This window comes from Gouania willdenowi, chromosome 13 (assembly GCF_900634775.1).
Source record: "Gouania willdenowi chromosome 13, fGouWil2.1, whole genome shotgun sequence".
Classification (NCBI taxonomy): Eukaryota; Metazoa; Chordata; class Actinopteri; order Blenniiformes; family Gobiesocidae; genus Gouania; species Gouania willdenowi.
Window position 1 is genome coordinate 22,650,698 of NC_041056.1, and position 17,430 is coordinate 22,668,127.

Here is a 17,430-nt window from a genome sequence, read left to right on the forward strand (position 1 = left end):
GGGCGACATTGGTTGGAAAATGCATCACAAAACAGATGATGGCAACAAAAGAATGGAAGAATGAAATAAAACTCTTCAACTATCTTAAACTTTGAAAACCCCAAATAATGGCTAATATAATAATGGGCTAGACATATTGATTAAAGGCTTTGGAGCATTTATCCGTACGCAAATATAGCTCATCACATAAATGTGTTGCTTACCAGTGTGTAGAAGATAAAATGATAAAAAGGTAAATGAGCTGAAGAAGAGAAAAAGCCTTGCTAGTCTTTGTCTTTATGAGTTTTCATGGTCTATCGTGTCACCCATGTTTCCTCTTACAGTTTTAGCTCATGTAAGATGAAGGGCTCTTTAAATTGTCTGAAAGAGTTAATCTGTGTGTGTTAGCCCTATGATAGAGTGCAGTCCTGTTCAGTGTGTCCTCTTCCTTGCACCCTGAGTCAGCTGGAAATGGTTTGAAAATGTAAGGTTAAATCAGATGTGCAGGATTACACAGTCTGTAGGTACTTGTTAAAACTGGAAAAAACAAATTATCACTAGTTTTTGTTGTGAAAACTTTAGCATGTAGAAATAATCAATTCTTCCAGTCTTCTTATTTAGCAATAGAAAGATGTAGGCTTTTTTTTCACAAGTGAGGGGTGATATTCCCTCAAACCCCAGGGTTCGTGTGTGAAGGCTTTCTGAGGAATGTTCATCCTCACGCCTCATTGGTGTTCTCATTGCTCTGTGCAGATCTAGCAGTGGAGATGGGACTCTTTAGATTTACGGGGAGTGTCAGAACCTTCACATCCTTCAGACCCCTGGGGCCAATCTCCTGTCTTGATCTGGTCTGCAAAGAAAACAGCCGTCCCTCACAGACTTGACAGTGAGGTGTAGCCAACCAAACATATGGGTAGGATGGTGAAAATGAGCAATGTGGAAAAAAAGGAGAGAGGAAGAGAACCAGGGGTGGCCAACCCTGCCCTGGCTTTAGCAGTCTTTTCATTTTGACAACAATGACAATGTCAAGTCATGCTCTTGGAGAAAATGAACCCTTCATTCTCATCATTGGGATCTTGGAAGCACAAAAAGACACTGACTTGATGACATACAGGTGATTTAGTATCGGCCTCAGTGAACTCAACCTAAACCTATATGTGAGAGCATCTCTCATAGCATATCTCACATTGAGAAACCTTAAATTCTCTTTATAGACAACACGTTGCTGCTGCCAAAAGCTAACAAAGGCCTTCTTATCCCCTGCAGGATCTGGTAGCAGTTCAGGAAGTGGCACTTTATGCCAGCAGGATGATTTATGGCTCTGTGTCCTGGGTGGCACCTGGACTCGGTCCCACTGTCACTCGGGCCAGGGAAAAAGTCTGCCCCAGAAACTCGGAAGGCCTTACAAGGCCCGTCATAATGTATTCTTGAGAGGGACATGGGCATTAAAGGGACCCTTCACTGTTTTTAAAGTTTGATGATGCCATGATGTTTTGCAGGCCATTCAAGATGGCGCGCCAAGCCTTTCTCACTTTAAAAAGAATTATAGGTACATGTAAGATTTTTTTTCGGCATAGATTATCTAGTAAAGCCTCCATGGGAATACAATTCTTTCTCAAACTAGAAAATTACAAAAATGTAAAAAAAGGTGAAGAAAATCTGACCTTCCTTTCTTCTTAATTGTATCATTACCTCCTTTCATGTCTTTCTGTTCTCCGTGGAGCATAGTTTTTTTTTTTAAGAAATTGCATTTTTCAAGAGTTTTTCTCATCCGTACTAATGCGACTAACTCATTAGGACTTCACAGGGTTGGCCTGGGTTAGAGAAAACAATTAGTTTGGTAGAGATGTCAGGATTTGCCACCGAGTTTTGCAGGAGGGAAGCCTTTGTGACGGATTGGTGCTGACAATGTAGGCAGATGAGGAGGGAGTGATGGACTTCCAAAGCGCTCTGTCTCATTGGGGAAACCTTTAGGCTGCATTAACCCTTATCTATGAGCTGCCTTGAACAAAGTTCCCTCACAGACTACCTGCTGTAGCCTGGAAAATCCTATTACGGACTGCAGGGGACACTTGGTAATGGTCCATCGGGAAATCTGTCTCCCCCTGCACGTACCAGAAACAGGACATCGAGTTCACTCTCATTCTGTCTCTTCTTTATTCACCAGGACTGATTTTCTCTGCCTTGTACTGCTCACTACTCCTTTATCTGTCTTTGTTTCTCTTCTGCCTCATCTATCATTCTTGTTTTGGTCCTGTCTAGTTGTCTCGTTTGGCCTATCCTATCTTCACACAGGGTGCAGACTCGGTTGGGATGCAAAAGCATGCTTTGGCCCTCCTTTTATTCCACTCTTTCCTGGCCTTGCACTCTTCCAGAGAAGAAGAAGCTTTAAAGGTTGGCAACATGTTTTTGGGTGACTGAGGTGCACTAATCTGTAAATTCACAGGGGGGCTGCAGAGAGTGGTGTTCAACCCTCAAACCAGTGCTGAAAGACAAAAGTTAAGTTCTTGCTTTCCTCCTTTTCTTCAGCAAAATAAATAGTGAGCAGTAAGAGGGAGATATTTAGTCTGAAATGCTTTAATGTTTAGCAGTCATTATTATGTGAGGTTAAGCATGATACAGTACTATCAAACAATGCAATATGCTATGTATCTTTGATTAAAATCCCTTTTAAAAAATAGGAGCATATGTGACCTTTACCATCAGAGTTTTTGAAGAATAATCACATTAAAAATGATGTAACCTTTTCTTTACACAAAGCATGTTTATACTGCATTTGATTAAACACAAATTCCACTAATTATGCAATGACAGATACTGATGGACTCGATCATTACTACACAACCTGGACGCAATTACTGCACACTTTTGACAGGGACTTAATCTTATGTCATTACCAAAGTAATTAACCTCATTAAAACTCAAGTGTTCTATCCAGTAGTGTGACCCTCAAACTTCTTTATGAATTTGTTATTATTAATAGTCGTCATGCTCCTCGAGAGCTAAGAAGAGTAAAGAAAAATAAATGGGTGTGTGCAATAATGTAGGAAATGTAGTTCAAAACTGGCACAAAACATTGTTACTGGATTTGAAACTGGATGGACACATAACTATTGTATACAAGAGTTAAGAGTTGATACTTTCACAGAAACTGTATGGCATTGATACAATGAAATGTTTGACATTGTTCAGAACAATTCTACAATTATATTTGAAAGGGACTTAGTAATATAAACACTGCAAACTTAAGATTCTGAGTGGGAAATTACGACTGCAGGTTGAAGTTGAGCTTCAGTTTTAAACGCTTTGATATAAAGTGACACAAAGTTCGTTCCAATCTAAATCTAATGTGTTCTCCATGTTTTAATAATTTAATTTAATTCAGGTATGCATCATAAATAACTTAATTTCCATTTAAAATACATTTTTAAAAAAATGAGCTGCATGGGTTTGTTAGCTTTGTGATATTTTATTATTTTTCTGTATTGTTTTTCTCTATCAAAAATTAAGTTCTTATAGTTACACATCCAATAACTTTTACCAAACAGTAAATAGAGACACCAGACACCATTCATGAATGAAATAAAGTGATGTGATTTGCTGTCAATCATTTGCTCCTCAATTCGGGCTACATTTCACTCATGCTAAGATGAACAGACAGGGCAAGTTTGCAAATATTGACTTTCCAATTACATAGGAGTGCACAGCAGCCTATCATATGGCTCGAATTAAAGCATTATGACATAATAGAGCAAAGTCGGGGTTAAGACCTCATTACTGCCACCAAGGGGCCCTGCTTTCACTCTTGCCAGCTTCCAGTTCTGGTTTTGGACCTGCTTTTTTTCTACTTGGAGCAGGTATATAGAATAATTGTGAGTGTGCCTACATTTCTACCATGCAGAGAAATGGCTGGGCCTGTGTTTTTTAGCGCTTATCCCAGTAATAAGCTCTCAAACCAGTCTGCACCATATCATTAGCCTTTGAACTGCAGCATAGAGTCAGAAAGGAGATTTAGACATATGAATGAACACACACACTGCACAGAGGGTAACAGCCTGTTAGGGAATTTTAGATACCGTACATAGAGATTGTTTCATAATAGACAAGAGAAAGAGAGAAAGCGAGTGTAACACAGACTGGAAGAGGCTAAAAGAACAGAAGGACACAGGGCCTTGTTGTTGATTGTGCCTGTTTGTACCACTCAGACCACAGACACGAGGAAAGTGGTTTTGTAGAGCACTATTAGCTTTTGATTATTTGTGTTAACCAGTGCATAGATTTACTGCCTGGGTAATGCGATCTGACTGGTAGTTAAGCACCAGAAGCAACTCAGGGCAAGAAAGTCAGGACAAAGTTAATGTTCGCTCTCTGTTTACTTGGACAGGACTAATAAAAAATAAAAAAATCTCACAAGCTCTGCCCCTGAGTCGCCATCTCACCCTCCCTGTAACCAAGCCCATTGGTAACACATTTGGAAACAATCAGTGGTGTGTTTTAAAGGGAAGGCCTTCCTCTATCAATCCCCCTCGATAAGGTATCTATGAGGCTGGCTCCATGGCCTCGCACACGGAATTCATCACCTCTGTTTCCTGTCTGTAGTTTAGGGGTCCCCTCATTTACACTCCTATCTGCGCAGAGAGCAACAGGGCACATTGTGCGTGGGTGAGGACAAAAACACACTGTGCTCGTCCTTTGGTCTGTTAAGTTATGGTGTTTACCATAGGGGAAATAATTGGCGATACATATCTTCCCCCTGTGACTGACCATAAGATTAAACGATATGCAGCTGGAGTGTGATATTGTCATCTAATCTGGATAGGGTTTGCTTCTTTGCATTCCTGCATTTAAAACATTTGATCAAAATACATACCATATCTATGGTATATGATATGGTAGGTATTTTTACTCAAAAGGAAAATGATCTTCGTAAAAAAAAAATTAAGAATTCCAAATAATCCTCTATTCAGAGTTAAGTCATTCCGGTTTCCTTTCTAAATTTAAAATTCATATATCCTCTTAGAATAGAGAATTCTAATAAAATGGGATAAAAGCTTCTTGGTTTTATAGTGCAGGCAGAGTGCTTTAACAGCAAGGGATGGGTAATATAAAAGCTAGTTCCAAGGCAGAAGCAATTATTTCCTATTAATGAGTCATTGCACCTTCACATAAATAAATCTCTGCATGTCTAGACATGTGTCATTGAGCCATTGAGTTTGTGCAGCATGTGTTTCCGATCAGATTAGCTCAAGGAGTGTGTTTTATGTATTCCACCATTAGCTATTAGTTAGGGGTGGGAGTTTTAGCCTGCTTCCAAACAAAACAGATGTAAAGGAGCAAAAGAAACGTGCGACCCCGTGCCAACAGGTGGACTTCTTTTTTTTTTTTTTTTAAATAACTTCTTTAATCAAATGGGTTCTCCCATTCACTTCAGCTCTAATAAGGCTCATGACCTTTGCCCTGCTTAGATGGACCCCTAATGCGAGCCTCCTTCACCTGGTATTGTCCTGCGGGCTACACCTTCCGACTGGCAGAGCCCCCATTCACACCCGTCTTTGTCCTTCTGCAGTTTGTTCCAACTTTGTGCAGTTAGTTAACTGAGCTAGTTTCCCCTCCCTGCTGGGAAGTTAGAAAGAAGGAGGAGAGATAGAGGAGGAAGGAGTGAGCAGATGGAGGTGGAGGAGAAAGGGGATCCTAGCTCAGGAATGGGGAAGGGATGATTAGAAATGCATTTACTTCCATAGTCTTCAACAAGAGCATCATTAAAAGACAAAGTAAAAAGTCTCTCGGAACCAAAATAGAGCAGCAACAAGTTGCCTGCTATTGGTGGTTTTGATGTTTTGTTTTGCGCCTTAGCCAAAATCTTGCCCATCCACAATTCTATGCGCTATAAGTCATCTTTGCTACTTCCTGTGTTTGCCACAAAGTGCACCTCAAGACTTCCATTGGAAACGCTCTGCATCCAGCCAAAACAATCGCTCTAGAATTCACCTGCCTGATTCGCTCTAGACTTTGTTTGCGTGTTCACACCACCCAAACAAGATGGACTACCTGGGCAAACCAGACCTAATTTAGCGTTCTAACCACTCGGATTCTTCAGTGTAAACACTCCTTAAAGCTGTTATCCTATATCTACCATATCGGGAAATTTTTTTAAGTATGCACAGTACGCACATGAGTCATACTCAACCGCCCCATGATGCATTGCGAGCGAAAAGTAAATTCGTCCTGGAACAGGCTTCAAGCTAAAACTCAAACATCCCCTTTTAAAAAAAAAAGCATCTCTTTTTGTCTTCCTTAGTTGTTTAACGCCTTTGTAATAGGGCTCTTGTTTTGAAGTTAACTGGAAGTTTTATCAGTAACACAAAGGTGGAACCGGAAGTCTCAGAAATGTCGGCATTATTTGTGTTTACGCAAGTTTTATGGATCAAATGACCACATTTTGATATTCTACTTGGTCACTTTCTCACTTAAAATGCTTTCACAACTTTAAGAGGTGGCAAATCAACAAGATATTTAGCCTCAGTGTGCTTCATGTTTTTGTCGTTGTAGGTTTGAAGTGCAATGGGAAACTTGGAAGTATACTTCAGCGGGAATGGTCATCATCAGTCATCATCCTAATCCTCCTAACCTTACTTATAGTATATACTGTAGTAGACAGTACATACTCATTGAGTTTGTAGTGCATTATATGGAGTATGCCATTTCAAACACAGTCTTGAAGCTCAGTTGCACAGTATTATTTGCATTTTATTCATAATGGTAAAAGGTTCTGTGTTTCCCAGGCAGCAGACTTGTCCTAAGAACAGTCACTCACTAATCGTCCTGTGTCGTACAGGTGACACATTGGCCTTCTCACATTATCCGGCCCCACGCAGTAACATTTACCACTTTTTCTTGTCAACCACACAATTCATGAAGTGCCTGTGAGACTCAAGTGTGTGCTATGAATTGCTCCTTCATTATTGTAACACAGTGTGTAAGCAGCCAGTTAGTGCTCTCCTCATGAGTTCCCACAATGATGTTCATGCAGTTGCCGAGTTCACGCGACACAATGTAGTTGTGACCGCCATTCATGCTGTCTTTGTAGATGTGAGACTTTCTCACTTTCTGAATTGTGTGTCTTGTATGAGAAAATGTGGGGGTGCGTGTCCATTGAGAGAATGTGTGAGTGACAGAGGGGTTCATCCCCAGTGCTTGTCTTTGGAAGCGCTGCAGTGGGCAGGGCCATGGATGCTGACAGTAGATGGGATGTGGCAGCAGGCTGAGGGATTAAGGGGCTTTTGGCCAAGACTGAGAGTGGCTCTTTCTCCTTGTGACAGAGAGAGGTGACAGGTCGTCAGTTGCACAGGAGACAGGCCGACAGCCAGCCAGAGACATCTGCATTCATTCAGGACAGCGGCTTATCCGTGCACAAAAAAACACACCTTCTTTCAAAACCTCCCATCCACACTCTCACACACTGGAGCATGTATTAACACACATGCAGTCAGCAAACAAGACAAATCACCAACTGACCACTCATAAAGGCCTTGCAATAGGGATAGCTGAAAACTTGGACTCCAGTAACAAAAAGAATATACAATAATGCACGTTTATTCAACTTAAATTGAGACAAAGAGCTTTAAACCCAAGAATAACAATGTTTGGGTACATTTGGGCCAGACAGTGGAAAAAAGGTTCTCATTGAAGCCAGGTGTCAGTTAGAGACTCCTTTTATCCTCTCAGCCTCTCCTGCCCAGGACGTTAAGACAGGCGGAGTCAGAAGAAGGCCCTGCCCAACCTTCTAATCCTCTATTCCCATTCACCATCACTCCTAATCTCCTTCACCGCCTCCCCAGCATCCCAACTATCGCCTCCACCACCTCCTCTGCTCCACACTCAAGAGGTTCACAAAGCACCAAAGCAGCCCCGTCCCGCCCACTTCACTATCCCATCCCCTTATTGCGTCCCTAACCTGCTCCGCCCATTGCATCTACAGCAGGAGGCACCCAGCTTTCTAAACCCAAGACCCATAATCCCACAGGGCTGCAGGTTTAGGAGAGCCCAAAGGCTCATTGAGTGCAGGATAACTCTCTGGTGGACTCTGGCTTTCTGTCTTATTGTTGGTGCTGAGAAGAAGACAGACACAAATGGAGTTTGAATTTGAATGTGCTTAACGACTCAGACAGAGAGAGAGAAAGAGGAGTGAATATGGACTGATGGGCATCCAGAGAATGACAGCATATTAAAGGAGAGCCATACAGCAGCCAGTTCTTCCCTTTTCCACACCACATGAAAGATGACATAACCTGTTTGTCAAATAATTCTTCATCTATTTTCTAATGAATAATAAAAAAAGTTCTACTTCTTTAGACAAAGCAATTTATCAACCTTTCTTTTACCAAATCCCTATTGATTCCAGATCGATTTTTTACATTTTAAATAATGCATGACATTATATGTAGAATCGCAAACTTGTAAAAATTGCGCAAATATGAAATATTTGCTGATACAAATACTAACTTTAGAGGTTTCCAGAATAACGATACCATGAGAGAAAGTATTTCTAAGATGTATTTGTATCTTTTCAATGAAGTTTTTTTTAAATCATGAAATATCTAAATAATTTTATTATCATAGGAGAATTGAGCAATTATACCTAAAATCTAAACTTTCAGAAAGGTAAAGAGAAATATGGTAAAGCCAGATGGAGACGAGAACTAATTAAATGTGTTACCTTAAAATATCCCTATAGTCATTCTTGGTAACTTCTGTAGGTTCGTGAGTTGTTTTTTTTTTTTTAAACTTGGTTTCAAACCTTAGGCCCTGGGGCCAAATCTTACCCATCACAGCGTCTAATCCAGCCAGAAGAATGACTTTGGATGGTGAAAATCTAACTGAAAGCGTTTAACATACTTAAAAAACAACATTGCTAATAGAGTTTTTATAACCTTGTCCATTTGAGAATAAATGGAGCTGTAATATGGTCCCTGGACTAAAATATGTTTGACACCCTGATTTATACCATTCTCCTTTTCACTGTCCAAACTGTACCTAAGTTCTCTCTTTTTTTTTTTACTACATTGAATAACTTTTAATACTTTGCGTAATAAGCAGTACACAATTCAACGTTGACTGGCATAACGCATAATTACTCACAGATGCAATGCGTGTGAACGTGTGCGCAGTCAGCACTTCAGTTGTGCTATACGTCTGTGTAGGTGAGCCTGACAGAGCTCTCGCTGCTGCCTGTCCACCTTTAATTTACAGAACCTATCATTCCCATAAGTCACCATTCCTGTATTCATAAAGCATCGTGGGTGCCATAACTCACTCGTCCATTTTATGAATAAAGCCCCCCAAATTTATGGTGATAGTGCTGAGGAGTGGTGGCCTCCATGGTGACAAACTTCCCAGAGTCTGTCACTACTGGCCTGAGCTGCTCAGGGTCCTACATCACCAGCTCCAGATGGGAGCGCCACTTTATCGCTCCCTTGGATCGGTGACATCACCTTGCCGCGCTGGACGAAATTGATGATGAAAGCAAACATATCTATCCTAACTCACATTTACCAAATCAATTTTATTTTTTTTACAGACTCTCTGCGACGTTATTGACATATTGACGGCTTGCAGGCAGGAATGGCGGCGAGCAGCAGCCGAGGAGAGGTAAACGGGCGGGTGTGGGAGGCGAGGGGGGGGGTCAGCAGGGCTTAATGGCGTTTACCATATTTAATGCAGGGAGATGTCATCACTGAATATCCATTCTGAATAATGTGGCATTTCATCATAAATTCCTAACAACTTATTTACTTAATGGAAAGAATTATAGCTCGCTGTCAGGATGGTAATTAAACATTGTGATACAGTGTTACCTCACTTGGAACCCATCTCTCCCTTCAACCCCCGCTGCCCCCCGACCATGCTCTCTCTCTCTCTCTCTCTCTCTCTCTCTGTCTCTGTCTCTGTCTCTGCTTTGTGCAAGCCATAGATCCCAGCAACTTAACTTCTTAAATACATGTTGTCATTTAAGATCCTAATAAATTAACCCCAGACTAAAAGTCAGGACACCCCTTTTCCTATTTTTTCCTTAATTTTGGCTAGTAAACAAAGAGTTTGGCTCAGCTGCCAAACTCTTGGGCAGAAATGGAAATCTGTCATAAAGTTTGCTAAAATTTGTTAAATTAATGATGTACAGCTCTAAATCTGAGTGGCAGTTGAAGTAAATACACAAAATGAGTTAAAAACACATACAAAATCACAGAAATATAACAATACATACAAAAAATGACTCCAAAACACACAACAGCAACCCCCCCCCCCAGAAAAAAAACCAACACCAAATGAGAGAAAAATTATAAAATCAATAAACCAACAACAAAAACACAGAAAACAGATACACAAAAAGCCTCCAAAATCACAACAAAAAATACACAAACTGGCACATAACACAAAAAACTAACACAATTAGAGGAAAATACACTAAATTACATCAAAAACACATAAAATGACAGTAAAAACAGAAAGTTCAAAATGAGAAATACACTTCAGAAAACGACCATAAAAATTAAACAAAGAAATAAATTACACCAAAAACACATGGTTCCAGTACCAACTAACTTTGGATAAATTAAATGTTTTATTTAAAAAAAAAATTATGTAAACCCACAGAATACTAAATCAATATGAAGAGAATAGTGTTTATACAAAATAAAGAAGATGTTTCACTGAATTGTCTTCTTGTGATCTGCATGAGCAGCTCTTTATAATGGGGGTGGCTCAGTCTTACAAAGGACTAAAAAAAAGGCCTGAATGAGAAGGACCAAATCCTTACGTTCAAATTAAAGAGGATCTATTTGTTGAAGCGAAATGAGACAGATACTTCACCCCGCTCTATAAAACCACAGCAACCTGACACTGACACAAACCACATCTGATCTTTGACCTTGTCTTGGGACACTGCCTTCGATTTTTTCGTGTCTGCTGAACAATTCACGATTTGCCAATAGTCGCACTGCGTCCGTAACAATAATAAAGAAGGGATTTATGGCTTTTATTTTTAATTGAGTTAAGAGCTCACCCTCAACCCTTTTTTTCAGGCCCACCAAGCTAACATTACATCACTGGGCAACACGCTGCTAAAACATGGTTATCATGCTAAATGTGAATCTCACAATGTTAAAAGATAAGAGGACTCATGTTAAGTCAATTGTGTTTAGAATATGCATATTTGATACAAGTCAAGTAAGTACTAATGCTTGGCTTTCATTTTTGATTTATATTTCAACATTTCGACAAGTTAAAGGGGCGGTATTATGAAAAAAATCAGTTAATAATGGTTTTGCTACAGTGATATACATCCATTTAGCCTCATTCAGAGGGTCAAAGTTCAAAAAGTTCTGTTTTCTCTCTCCCTTGTTATTCCACATTTTGTAAAGAGTCAGCTTTAAACGGGCAAGTTGGATTTTTCTCGCTATGTGAAGTCACCTAACTGAAACTCCTCCTCCTGACAATCCTGGCTCCTCCTCTCCTATATAAGAATGTGAGTTCCTCCCTCTCAAACTATCTAACAACAAACACTGCAGTTCAATATAGAATATACATTATAATTTATTGTCATATATGTAAAGCAACATACACGAAATGTGTTCTTTGCATTTAACCACTCCCTGAAGAGAAGTGGGCAGCCTCATTGTAGCACCCGGGGAGCAGTTCCATTTTTAGTAACCGTTATATTGCCTTGTAACACCTTTGACTTGATCTGACGCGTTTGTGACTCAATGTAACACAGCGGTTGGACAAAACAATGGACTATCACCTTGAATGGACTATTCCTGTAATAAGTAGTGGAGAGAATGACAAGAAAGCAACATAACAGCTACGGAGAGTGTTTGAAGCAGCTGGCTCAGCTGATTGAATCCGCTGCAGCTGCCACACAAACACACACAAACACACACCATGGAGCAGTATTTGTCTGACTCACAATCACAATAGCTGCTTAAATAGCTATGTGTTTTACTGTAATGGGCAGTTTTTTGTCTGAAAACAATAACAAGAGTGTGTGGATAGCAAACTATTGTGTCTACTCATGAATATGCATAAGTAAGCCCCAAAACAGCCCATTTTTAGAACTGCTCAGAAAGTCACTTTCAGAGGGCTAAAACTCTGGAAAACAGGCAAGTTTGGGAAAATAAACTTGAAATACTATGTCGTTGGGGTTCTTAGAACAAATAGAGATGGGTGAAAAATAGCATGACACCTCATCTTCAAGGCCTAACAGAGCTCTACTATTTCCAGGCTAACCTACACAGTCTAACAACAAGCAGCACACCGAGCATTGTTATTAAAGGTTTTGAACTTCTACAGTTGGAAAAATGCTAAAATTGACCGTTGTCCCTTTTACGTTAACTCATCTTTCGTAAATAATTTTTTCAAATCTCACACCAGCCTTGATATGTCTTTTTAGAAAGAACTGGCGCCCTCGTCAATGTGTCCTTTAACTTTTTGTGGACTAAATAAACCAGTCTTGTTACAATTGCAATTGAACTCTGATCCCCTTAAATTACAATGTAAATGTAAACTGACTATCCAGCAAATCAAGACGATCACATACAGTTCGGGAAGTCGTTACAGCAGAAATTCACAGATATTAAAGCTCACTCTTTCAGAGTCTGCATTGGTCTAATGTAGGGGTTCTCAAATTGGGGTACATGTACCACGAAGGCAAGGGTCTGCAACCTTTACTCTCAAAGGAGCCATTTTGCCTCATCTCACCTGGGTTAAAATTCTCCTGGAGCAGAAAAAAAAGACCTTCTTAATGAAGACAATTCAGTGAATGAAATTCTATACAGTTAAAATAATATTGAAGACATTTATGAGTTAATGGATTTGAAGGGCTACAAAAGAATAACTTGAATTTGATAACGCATGATCGTGTGATGTCACATGCTAATTGCTCATTTCTTGCAACATATCAAGCATGCATATTAAGCTGCCATGCCAATTAAATAAATCTTTCCCCACACAAATAAAGTCTGTATTGACGTCCAGAACAGTCTTTTTGTTAGTTTAGTTATCTTACCAGGGGTTTAAAACATAAGGTTAGCCACAGGTGCAGGAAAGTTGATGGTCTGTAGAGGTTGCAGGAGTTGAAGTAGGAAGGCGGCACAGTTATTGAACAATGTGATTTATTTTTAGGTTAACCATTTGTTTTATCAGATTTTTAAAGCTACAGGGAGCCATTGCAAAAGAGTCAAAGAGCCATATGAGGCTCCAGAGCCGCAGGTTGCAGACCCCTGTTTTAGGGGTGCGCGATGGTACTACAGGGGGTACTTGAAAGAGAGAGTGGAAAATAAACAAATAAAGTGTCAGTCTTGGTCACACAGCTGGTGTAAGATGAACAGAAATGATAAAAACTAAAGAAATAAATCTACTCAGGAGGCACCAAATCAGTATTTTTTAACCTTGGGGCTGGGACCCCATGTGGGGTCGCCTGGACTTAGATTTTTTGAATTTTTTTGGAAACAATCTCAAACAACTGTATTTCTATACTTTCACTTTGGGAAATATAAATCTAGTTAAACTCAAATGCCGTTACAAAAAACATATCTGAGCTCAAACATCATCAAAAACTAACTGTCGAAAAAAAAATGTCTTTGAGGTCGCCAGAAATTCTTGATATCAAAATGGGGTCCCGTTCCATAAAAAGCTTGGGAACCACTGCACTAAATACTTTTTTTATTTTCTTTAAAATGTGTCATCACTCGTTCATTCCATCAATACGCTCTTGCTGTTTTTAAATAGTAAATAGCTTTCTAAGCAAAATGTTGTAGTTGGACAAAAGGGGGTACTTGGATTGAGAAATAAGAGAAAGGGGGTACTTGAACCAAACAAGTTTGATAACCACTGGTCTAATGTAGAGAAAATTTGTGAGCATCTCTAATAACCTCTGCAAAAACAAGAAATTGAACACATTTATAACCTAGAGGAAGAAAAGAACATTTGTGAACAGGAAAACTGAGTGACTTACTGCTAAAAGAAGTCTCCATACAATGGATTGCACCAGTGTAGAAACAAGCAACTCCAAATGCATCACTGCATTTTTAGGCATTTACGGTCAAAATAATGCCGGAAACATGCAGTTGTTGACGTGCTGGCAGTTTAGCTTGATAAAACCAAACTGAACCATAAAGATGTAGTGACCCCTTTTAGTCATGCTTCATGTATAATCAATCGCACAATGAGTGTGGGGAAAAAGAAAGCAGGAAAAATATATCGTGCCAATGACCATATGTATTTCTTAACTGATACATATGATGCATTACTTTTCCATTATATTAATAAACTGTCTACTGCTCACTGCAAATAAGACGAGAATAGTTTTCATCAAAGAAATGTTGTTTTTTTTTTTAGCTGTATTCCTTTTATCTGTTTAATCTGCAAATGTGTGTGGTCAAAACGATATTTATCAAAAACACAACAAATAATAATTTCCGTCTTCCTACCTCCCAGCCTTTCGTAGGATCCTGGAGACAGGGCTTGTGTTCTCCTTCATATGGACCAAATTGCTCTCCAACATACACTTTTCTGCGGCTCCAGATACCAAGACTTTCACCTGGGACTGATGATTCTCTTAGTTCAAAGTCCAGGGGAACACTCAACTCAGCTTGAGGTAAGAACATACTTGGGTGGTGGAATGAGAAGGACTCGTGCGGCGAGGACTCATCGTCGGAGAGTAAAGGTGAACTTGGCTCCTCTGCCTGGACTGAAGAAGGTGCAGGTTCACCATCTGAGACACACACGTCGTCCAAAACGCTGATTGGGTAATGGGGTAACTCAGCATCTGGCGATAAGAAGAATAAAGTCTCTATGTGAGGGTTTTGCGTGCACACAGTTGGAAAGAGCTAAAACAATCAAGAATAAAGAACCCTTTAAAGCTAATTCTAATCACAATACAACAAAAGACTAGAGTTGTTTAAATTGTAGAACACAGTAAAATAATCCTCTTGTTGCAGCAACCACAAGTTCACTCAAGTTTCATTTGATCTAGTTTAGAATCAGGAGGTTATGCAAAAACCTTTTAACTTTCCAGGAAACCTATCATTACATAATAATATTGTATATTCAACTAAAACCAATAATTATTCAAAAACAGTGACACAACTAAAGTAAAAACATGCTGCTTGAGTAGGGTCAGCTCAGCATTGTATGGCTCCAACTGTTATATATTTCCTTTTCCTGAACAGACGTTGTGCTGCACCATGAAAACAGAAGGAAGTATTGCAGGGTTAATTAGGAAAAGAGAGAAACAGGAAGTAGAAAGTTCACCCTGAAACATATACTGAGCATCGCTAGCCTGAAACATGAGCCACGTAGAACTTGGTGTAGGAACCTTGACGTATGGTCGAGGAAACCAGTGACAAGTTTTAAAATATCATTAATATGAGGTGGTGATGGTGGGGGGTCTTGGGGGCGGGGCGGATGGGTGTTTTGGATTCTCAGCTCTGGTGGCTCGCTTGTGGGTGCTGAGGGCATGTGTGGGTGTTGTGGTGGGGCTTGGGGTCTGTGGGGAGTCTAGAGGTGCAATTTGACAATGTGAGGGGGTGGCTTGGCTCTCGTTTTGGGGTGGTTCCATGTTTCACAATAGCGGTTCTTGTACGGACAACCATGGCGGACACACTGGCATTCATTGGGCTTTAGGAAAGCTCACATTTGGGCTTCATTTAAAAGACTTTGATCCCAACCAATAGATAACAGGTGTTAACACTGACCCTGTCCCTCTGTTCACAGTCATCTTCATTATACCTAAGCAGTACAATGTCTCACACACGTTAATCACACTAAGAATATCACTAAACTGGTACAGTAGATCACACACACAACAATATGCACAATAGGAATATCACATTGTACTTTCAGCACAACCATTTTCTTTTTTAATGTCTCACCCTAACTCCACATCCCTTGTTCTCCTCCCCCCATTATGGTTTAAAACTGCCCTGTCTTTTCAACTCTTTCCCTTTAATGAAGTTTAGCTTACCCTTTCTGAGGTAGTGCTGGTGATGCTTACAACCAAACAATAAAATAAATGTATATGTTTGTTTATTTGTTGCTAGAATAAAACGTGCATGGCTGTCACAAAAAAGATTGCACTACATACTGTATCGTGGTAATCTTTGATAGCATGTGGAGACATATTAAGAACATTAATTGTTTTAAAAAATCACTAATTTCAACATATTTACTTGAGCATATTTACAAGATGGAGTGGAAGCATTTATATGTTTGGGGAAGGGTCTGTAATCAGATGCTTTTTCACTGTTTGCCCCCTTTAAAGCACATCTCTATTCTCAATTGACTAAATTATGTATGTTCTGTTTGTTTAAAGTGTTGCATTTCTTATAACTTGCATTTCTTATGAACTTTGCAGTTTGCACACATTTCAAAAATGTCAAACTAGAACAGCCTACACAGCCCAGATTTCAGATATGAAAAAGTTATTTTTCAACAATATCAGCGCATTCAAATTTCCTGGCAGCAATTGAAAGCTTTGGGCATCGACTATTTCTCCTGCAGTTGAAAAGATACGCTCACTTGAGACAGACCCTTCTTGCAATATTGCAATACCACTCATACAATATATCCACAATGTATATATTTTGGCATTTTAATATAAAGAATAAGTGATGAAATTATGCAAAGTAAAGATCTTAAAATAGCCCCAGTGTTGATAACATGAAAAAGTACAGAAATCAGACAAAACCACTGCATTGCAACAGAACCAGAAGAGATCGCAGGTATGCAGAACAATTAAAAGTGAATAATGAATGATCCCACTACTACAGCAGACAGCACGGCAGGTGTCAACCAGAGAGACATACAGACACTGAACACCGGATATGATCCGCAGGAAGCAATGGTTTTAGCAGGTCTGTGCCTAACATTGGCTGACAGGTCGTGGTGAGATGGGGCTCCGCTAATGAACCCATCCATGGGCAAGGAAACATTCCTGATGGGCTTCCTGTGTGACACTGTAGCTCAGCTGTCAGTCGCAGAATCTTTCATCCACACAGATAAACACATGCAGGTCTTGTTCACTGGCAATGAACTGTGATTTGTCCAATGTGTCTGTTCACCAAACTGAGAGTTTAATGGATTATATCTTAAACAATCTGCCTGGTTTGGGGGTTGTACAGTCTAGAATTAGGAGAAAGAATAAATACACACAAATATTGAAATATCATTAAAACTATTGATGGTAAACACAAAATGTTGAAAGTGTAAAAAAAAGTCCCCCCCCAAAAAAAGAACAAAAACTTTCTCAAACAAGCCTTTACAGGCCCTGATTTGTGCTCTGCTTTTCACATTTGTCGAAACAGGAAAATAGTCAACCCTGAACTGGTAACATAAAGTTGGGAGCACATACTGGTAGGGTAAACGCAAAAGCATTTCTAGAAAACATTTTATCTAAGG

The 17,430-nt window shown here is 39.7% G+C and overlaps 1 protein-coding gene across 7 annotated transcripts in view; it reads right to left on the minus strand.

Annotated features, from left to right (window-relative positions):
- mecom (MDS1 and EVI1 complex locus) overlaps positions 1–17,430 on the minus strand; it is a 173,128-nt gene that overhangs the window by 93,048 nt on the left and 62,650 nt on the right. For all 7 annotated transcript variants that reach the window (XM_028463945.1, XM_028463944.1, XM_028463941.1 and 4 more), the window contains exon 2: positions 14,463–14,800. In XM_028463945.1, the coding sequence (XP_028319746.1) occupies positions 14,463–14,800 (338 nt within the window). The remainder of the gene's footprint in view (positions 1–14,462; positions 14,801–17,430) is intronic.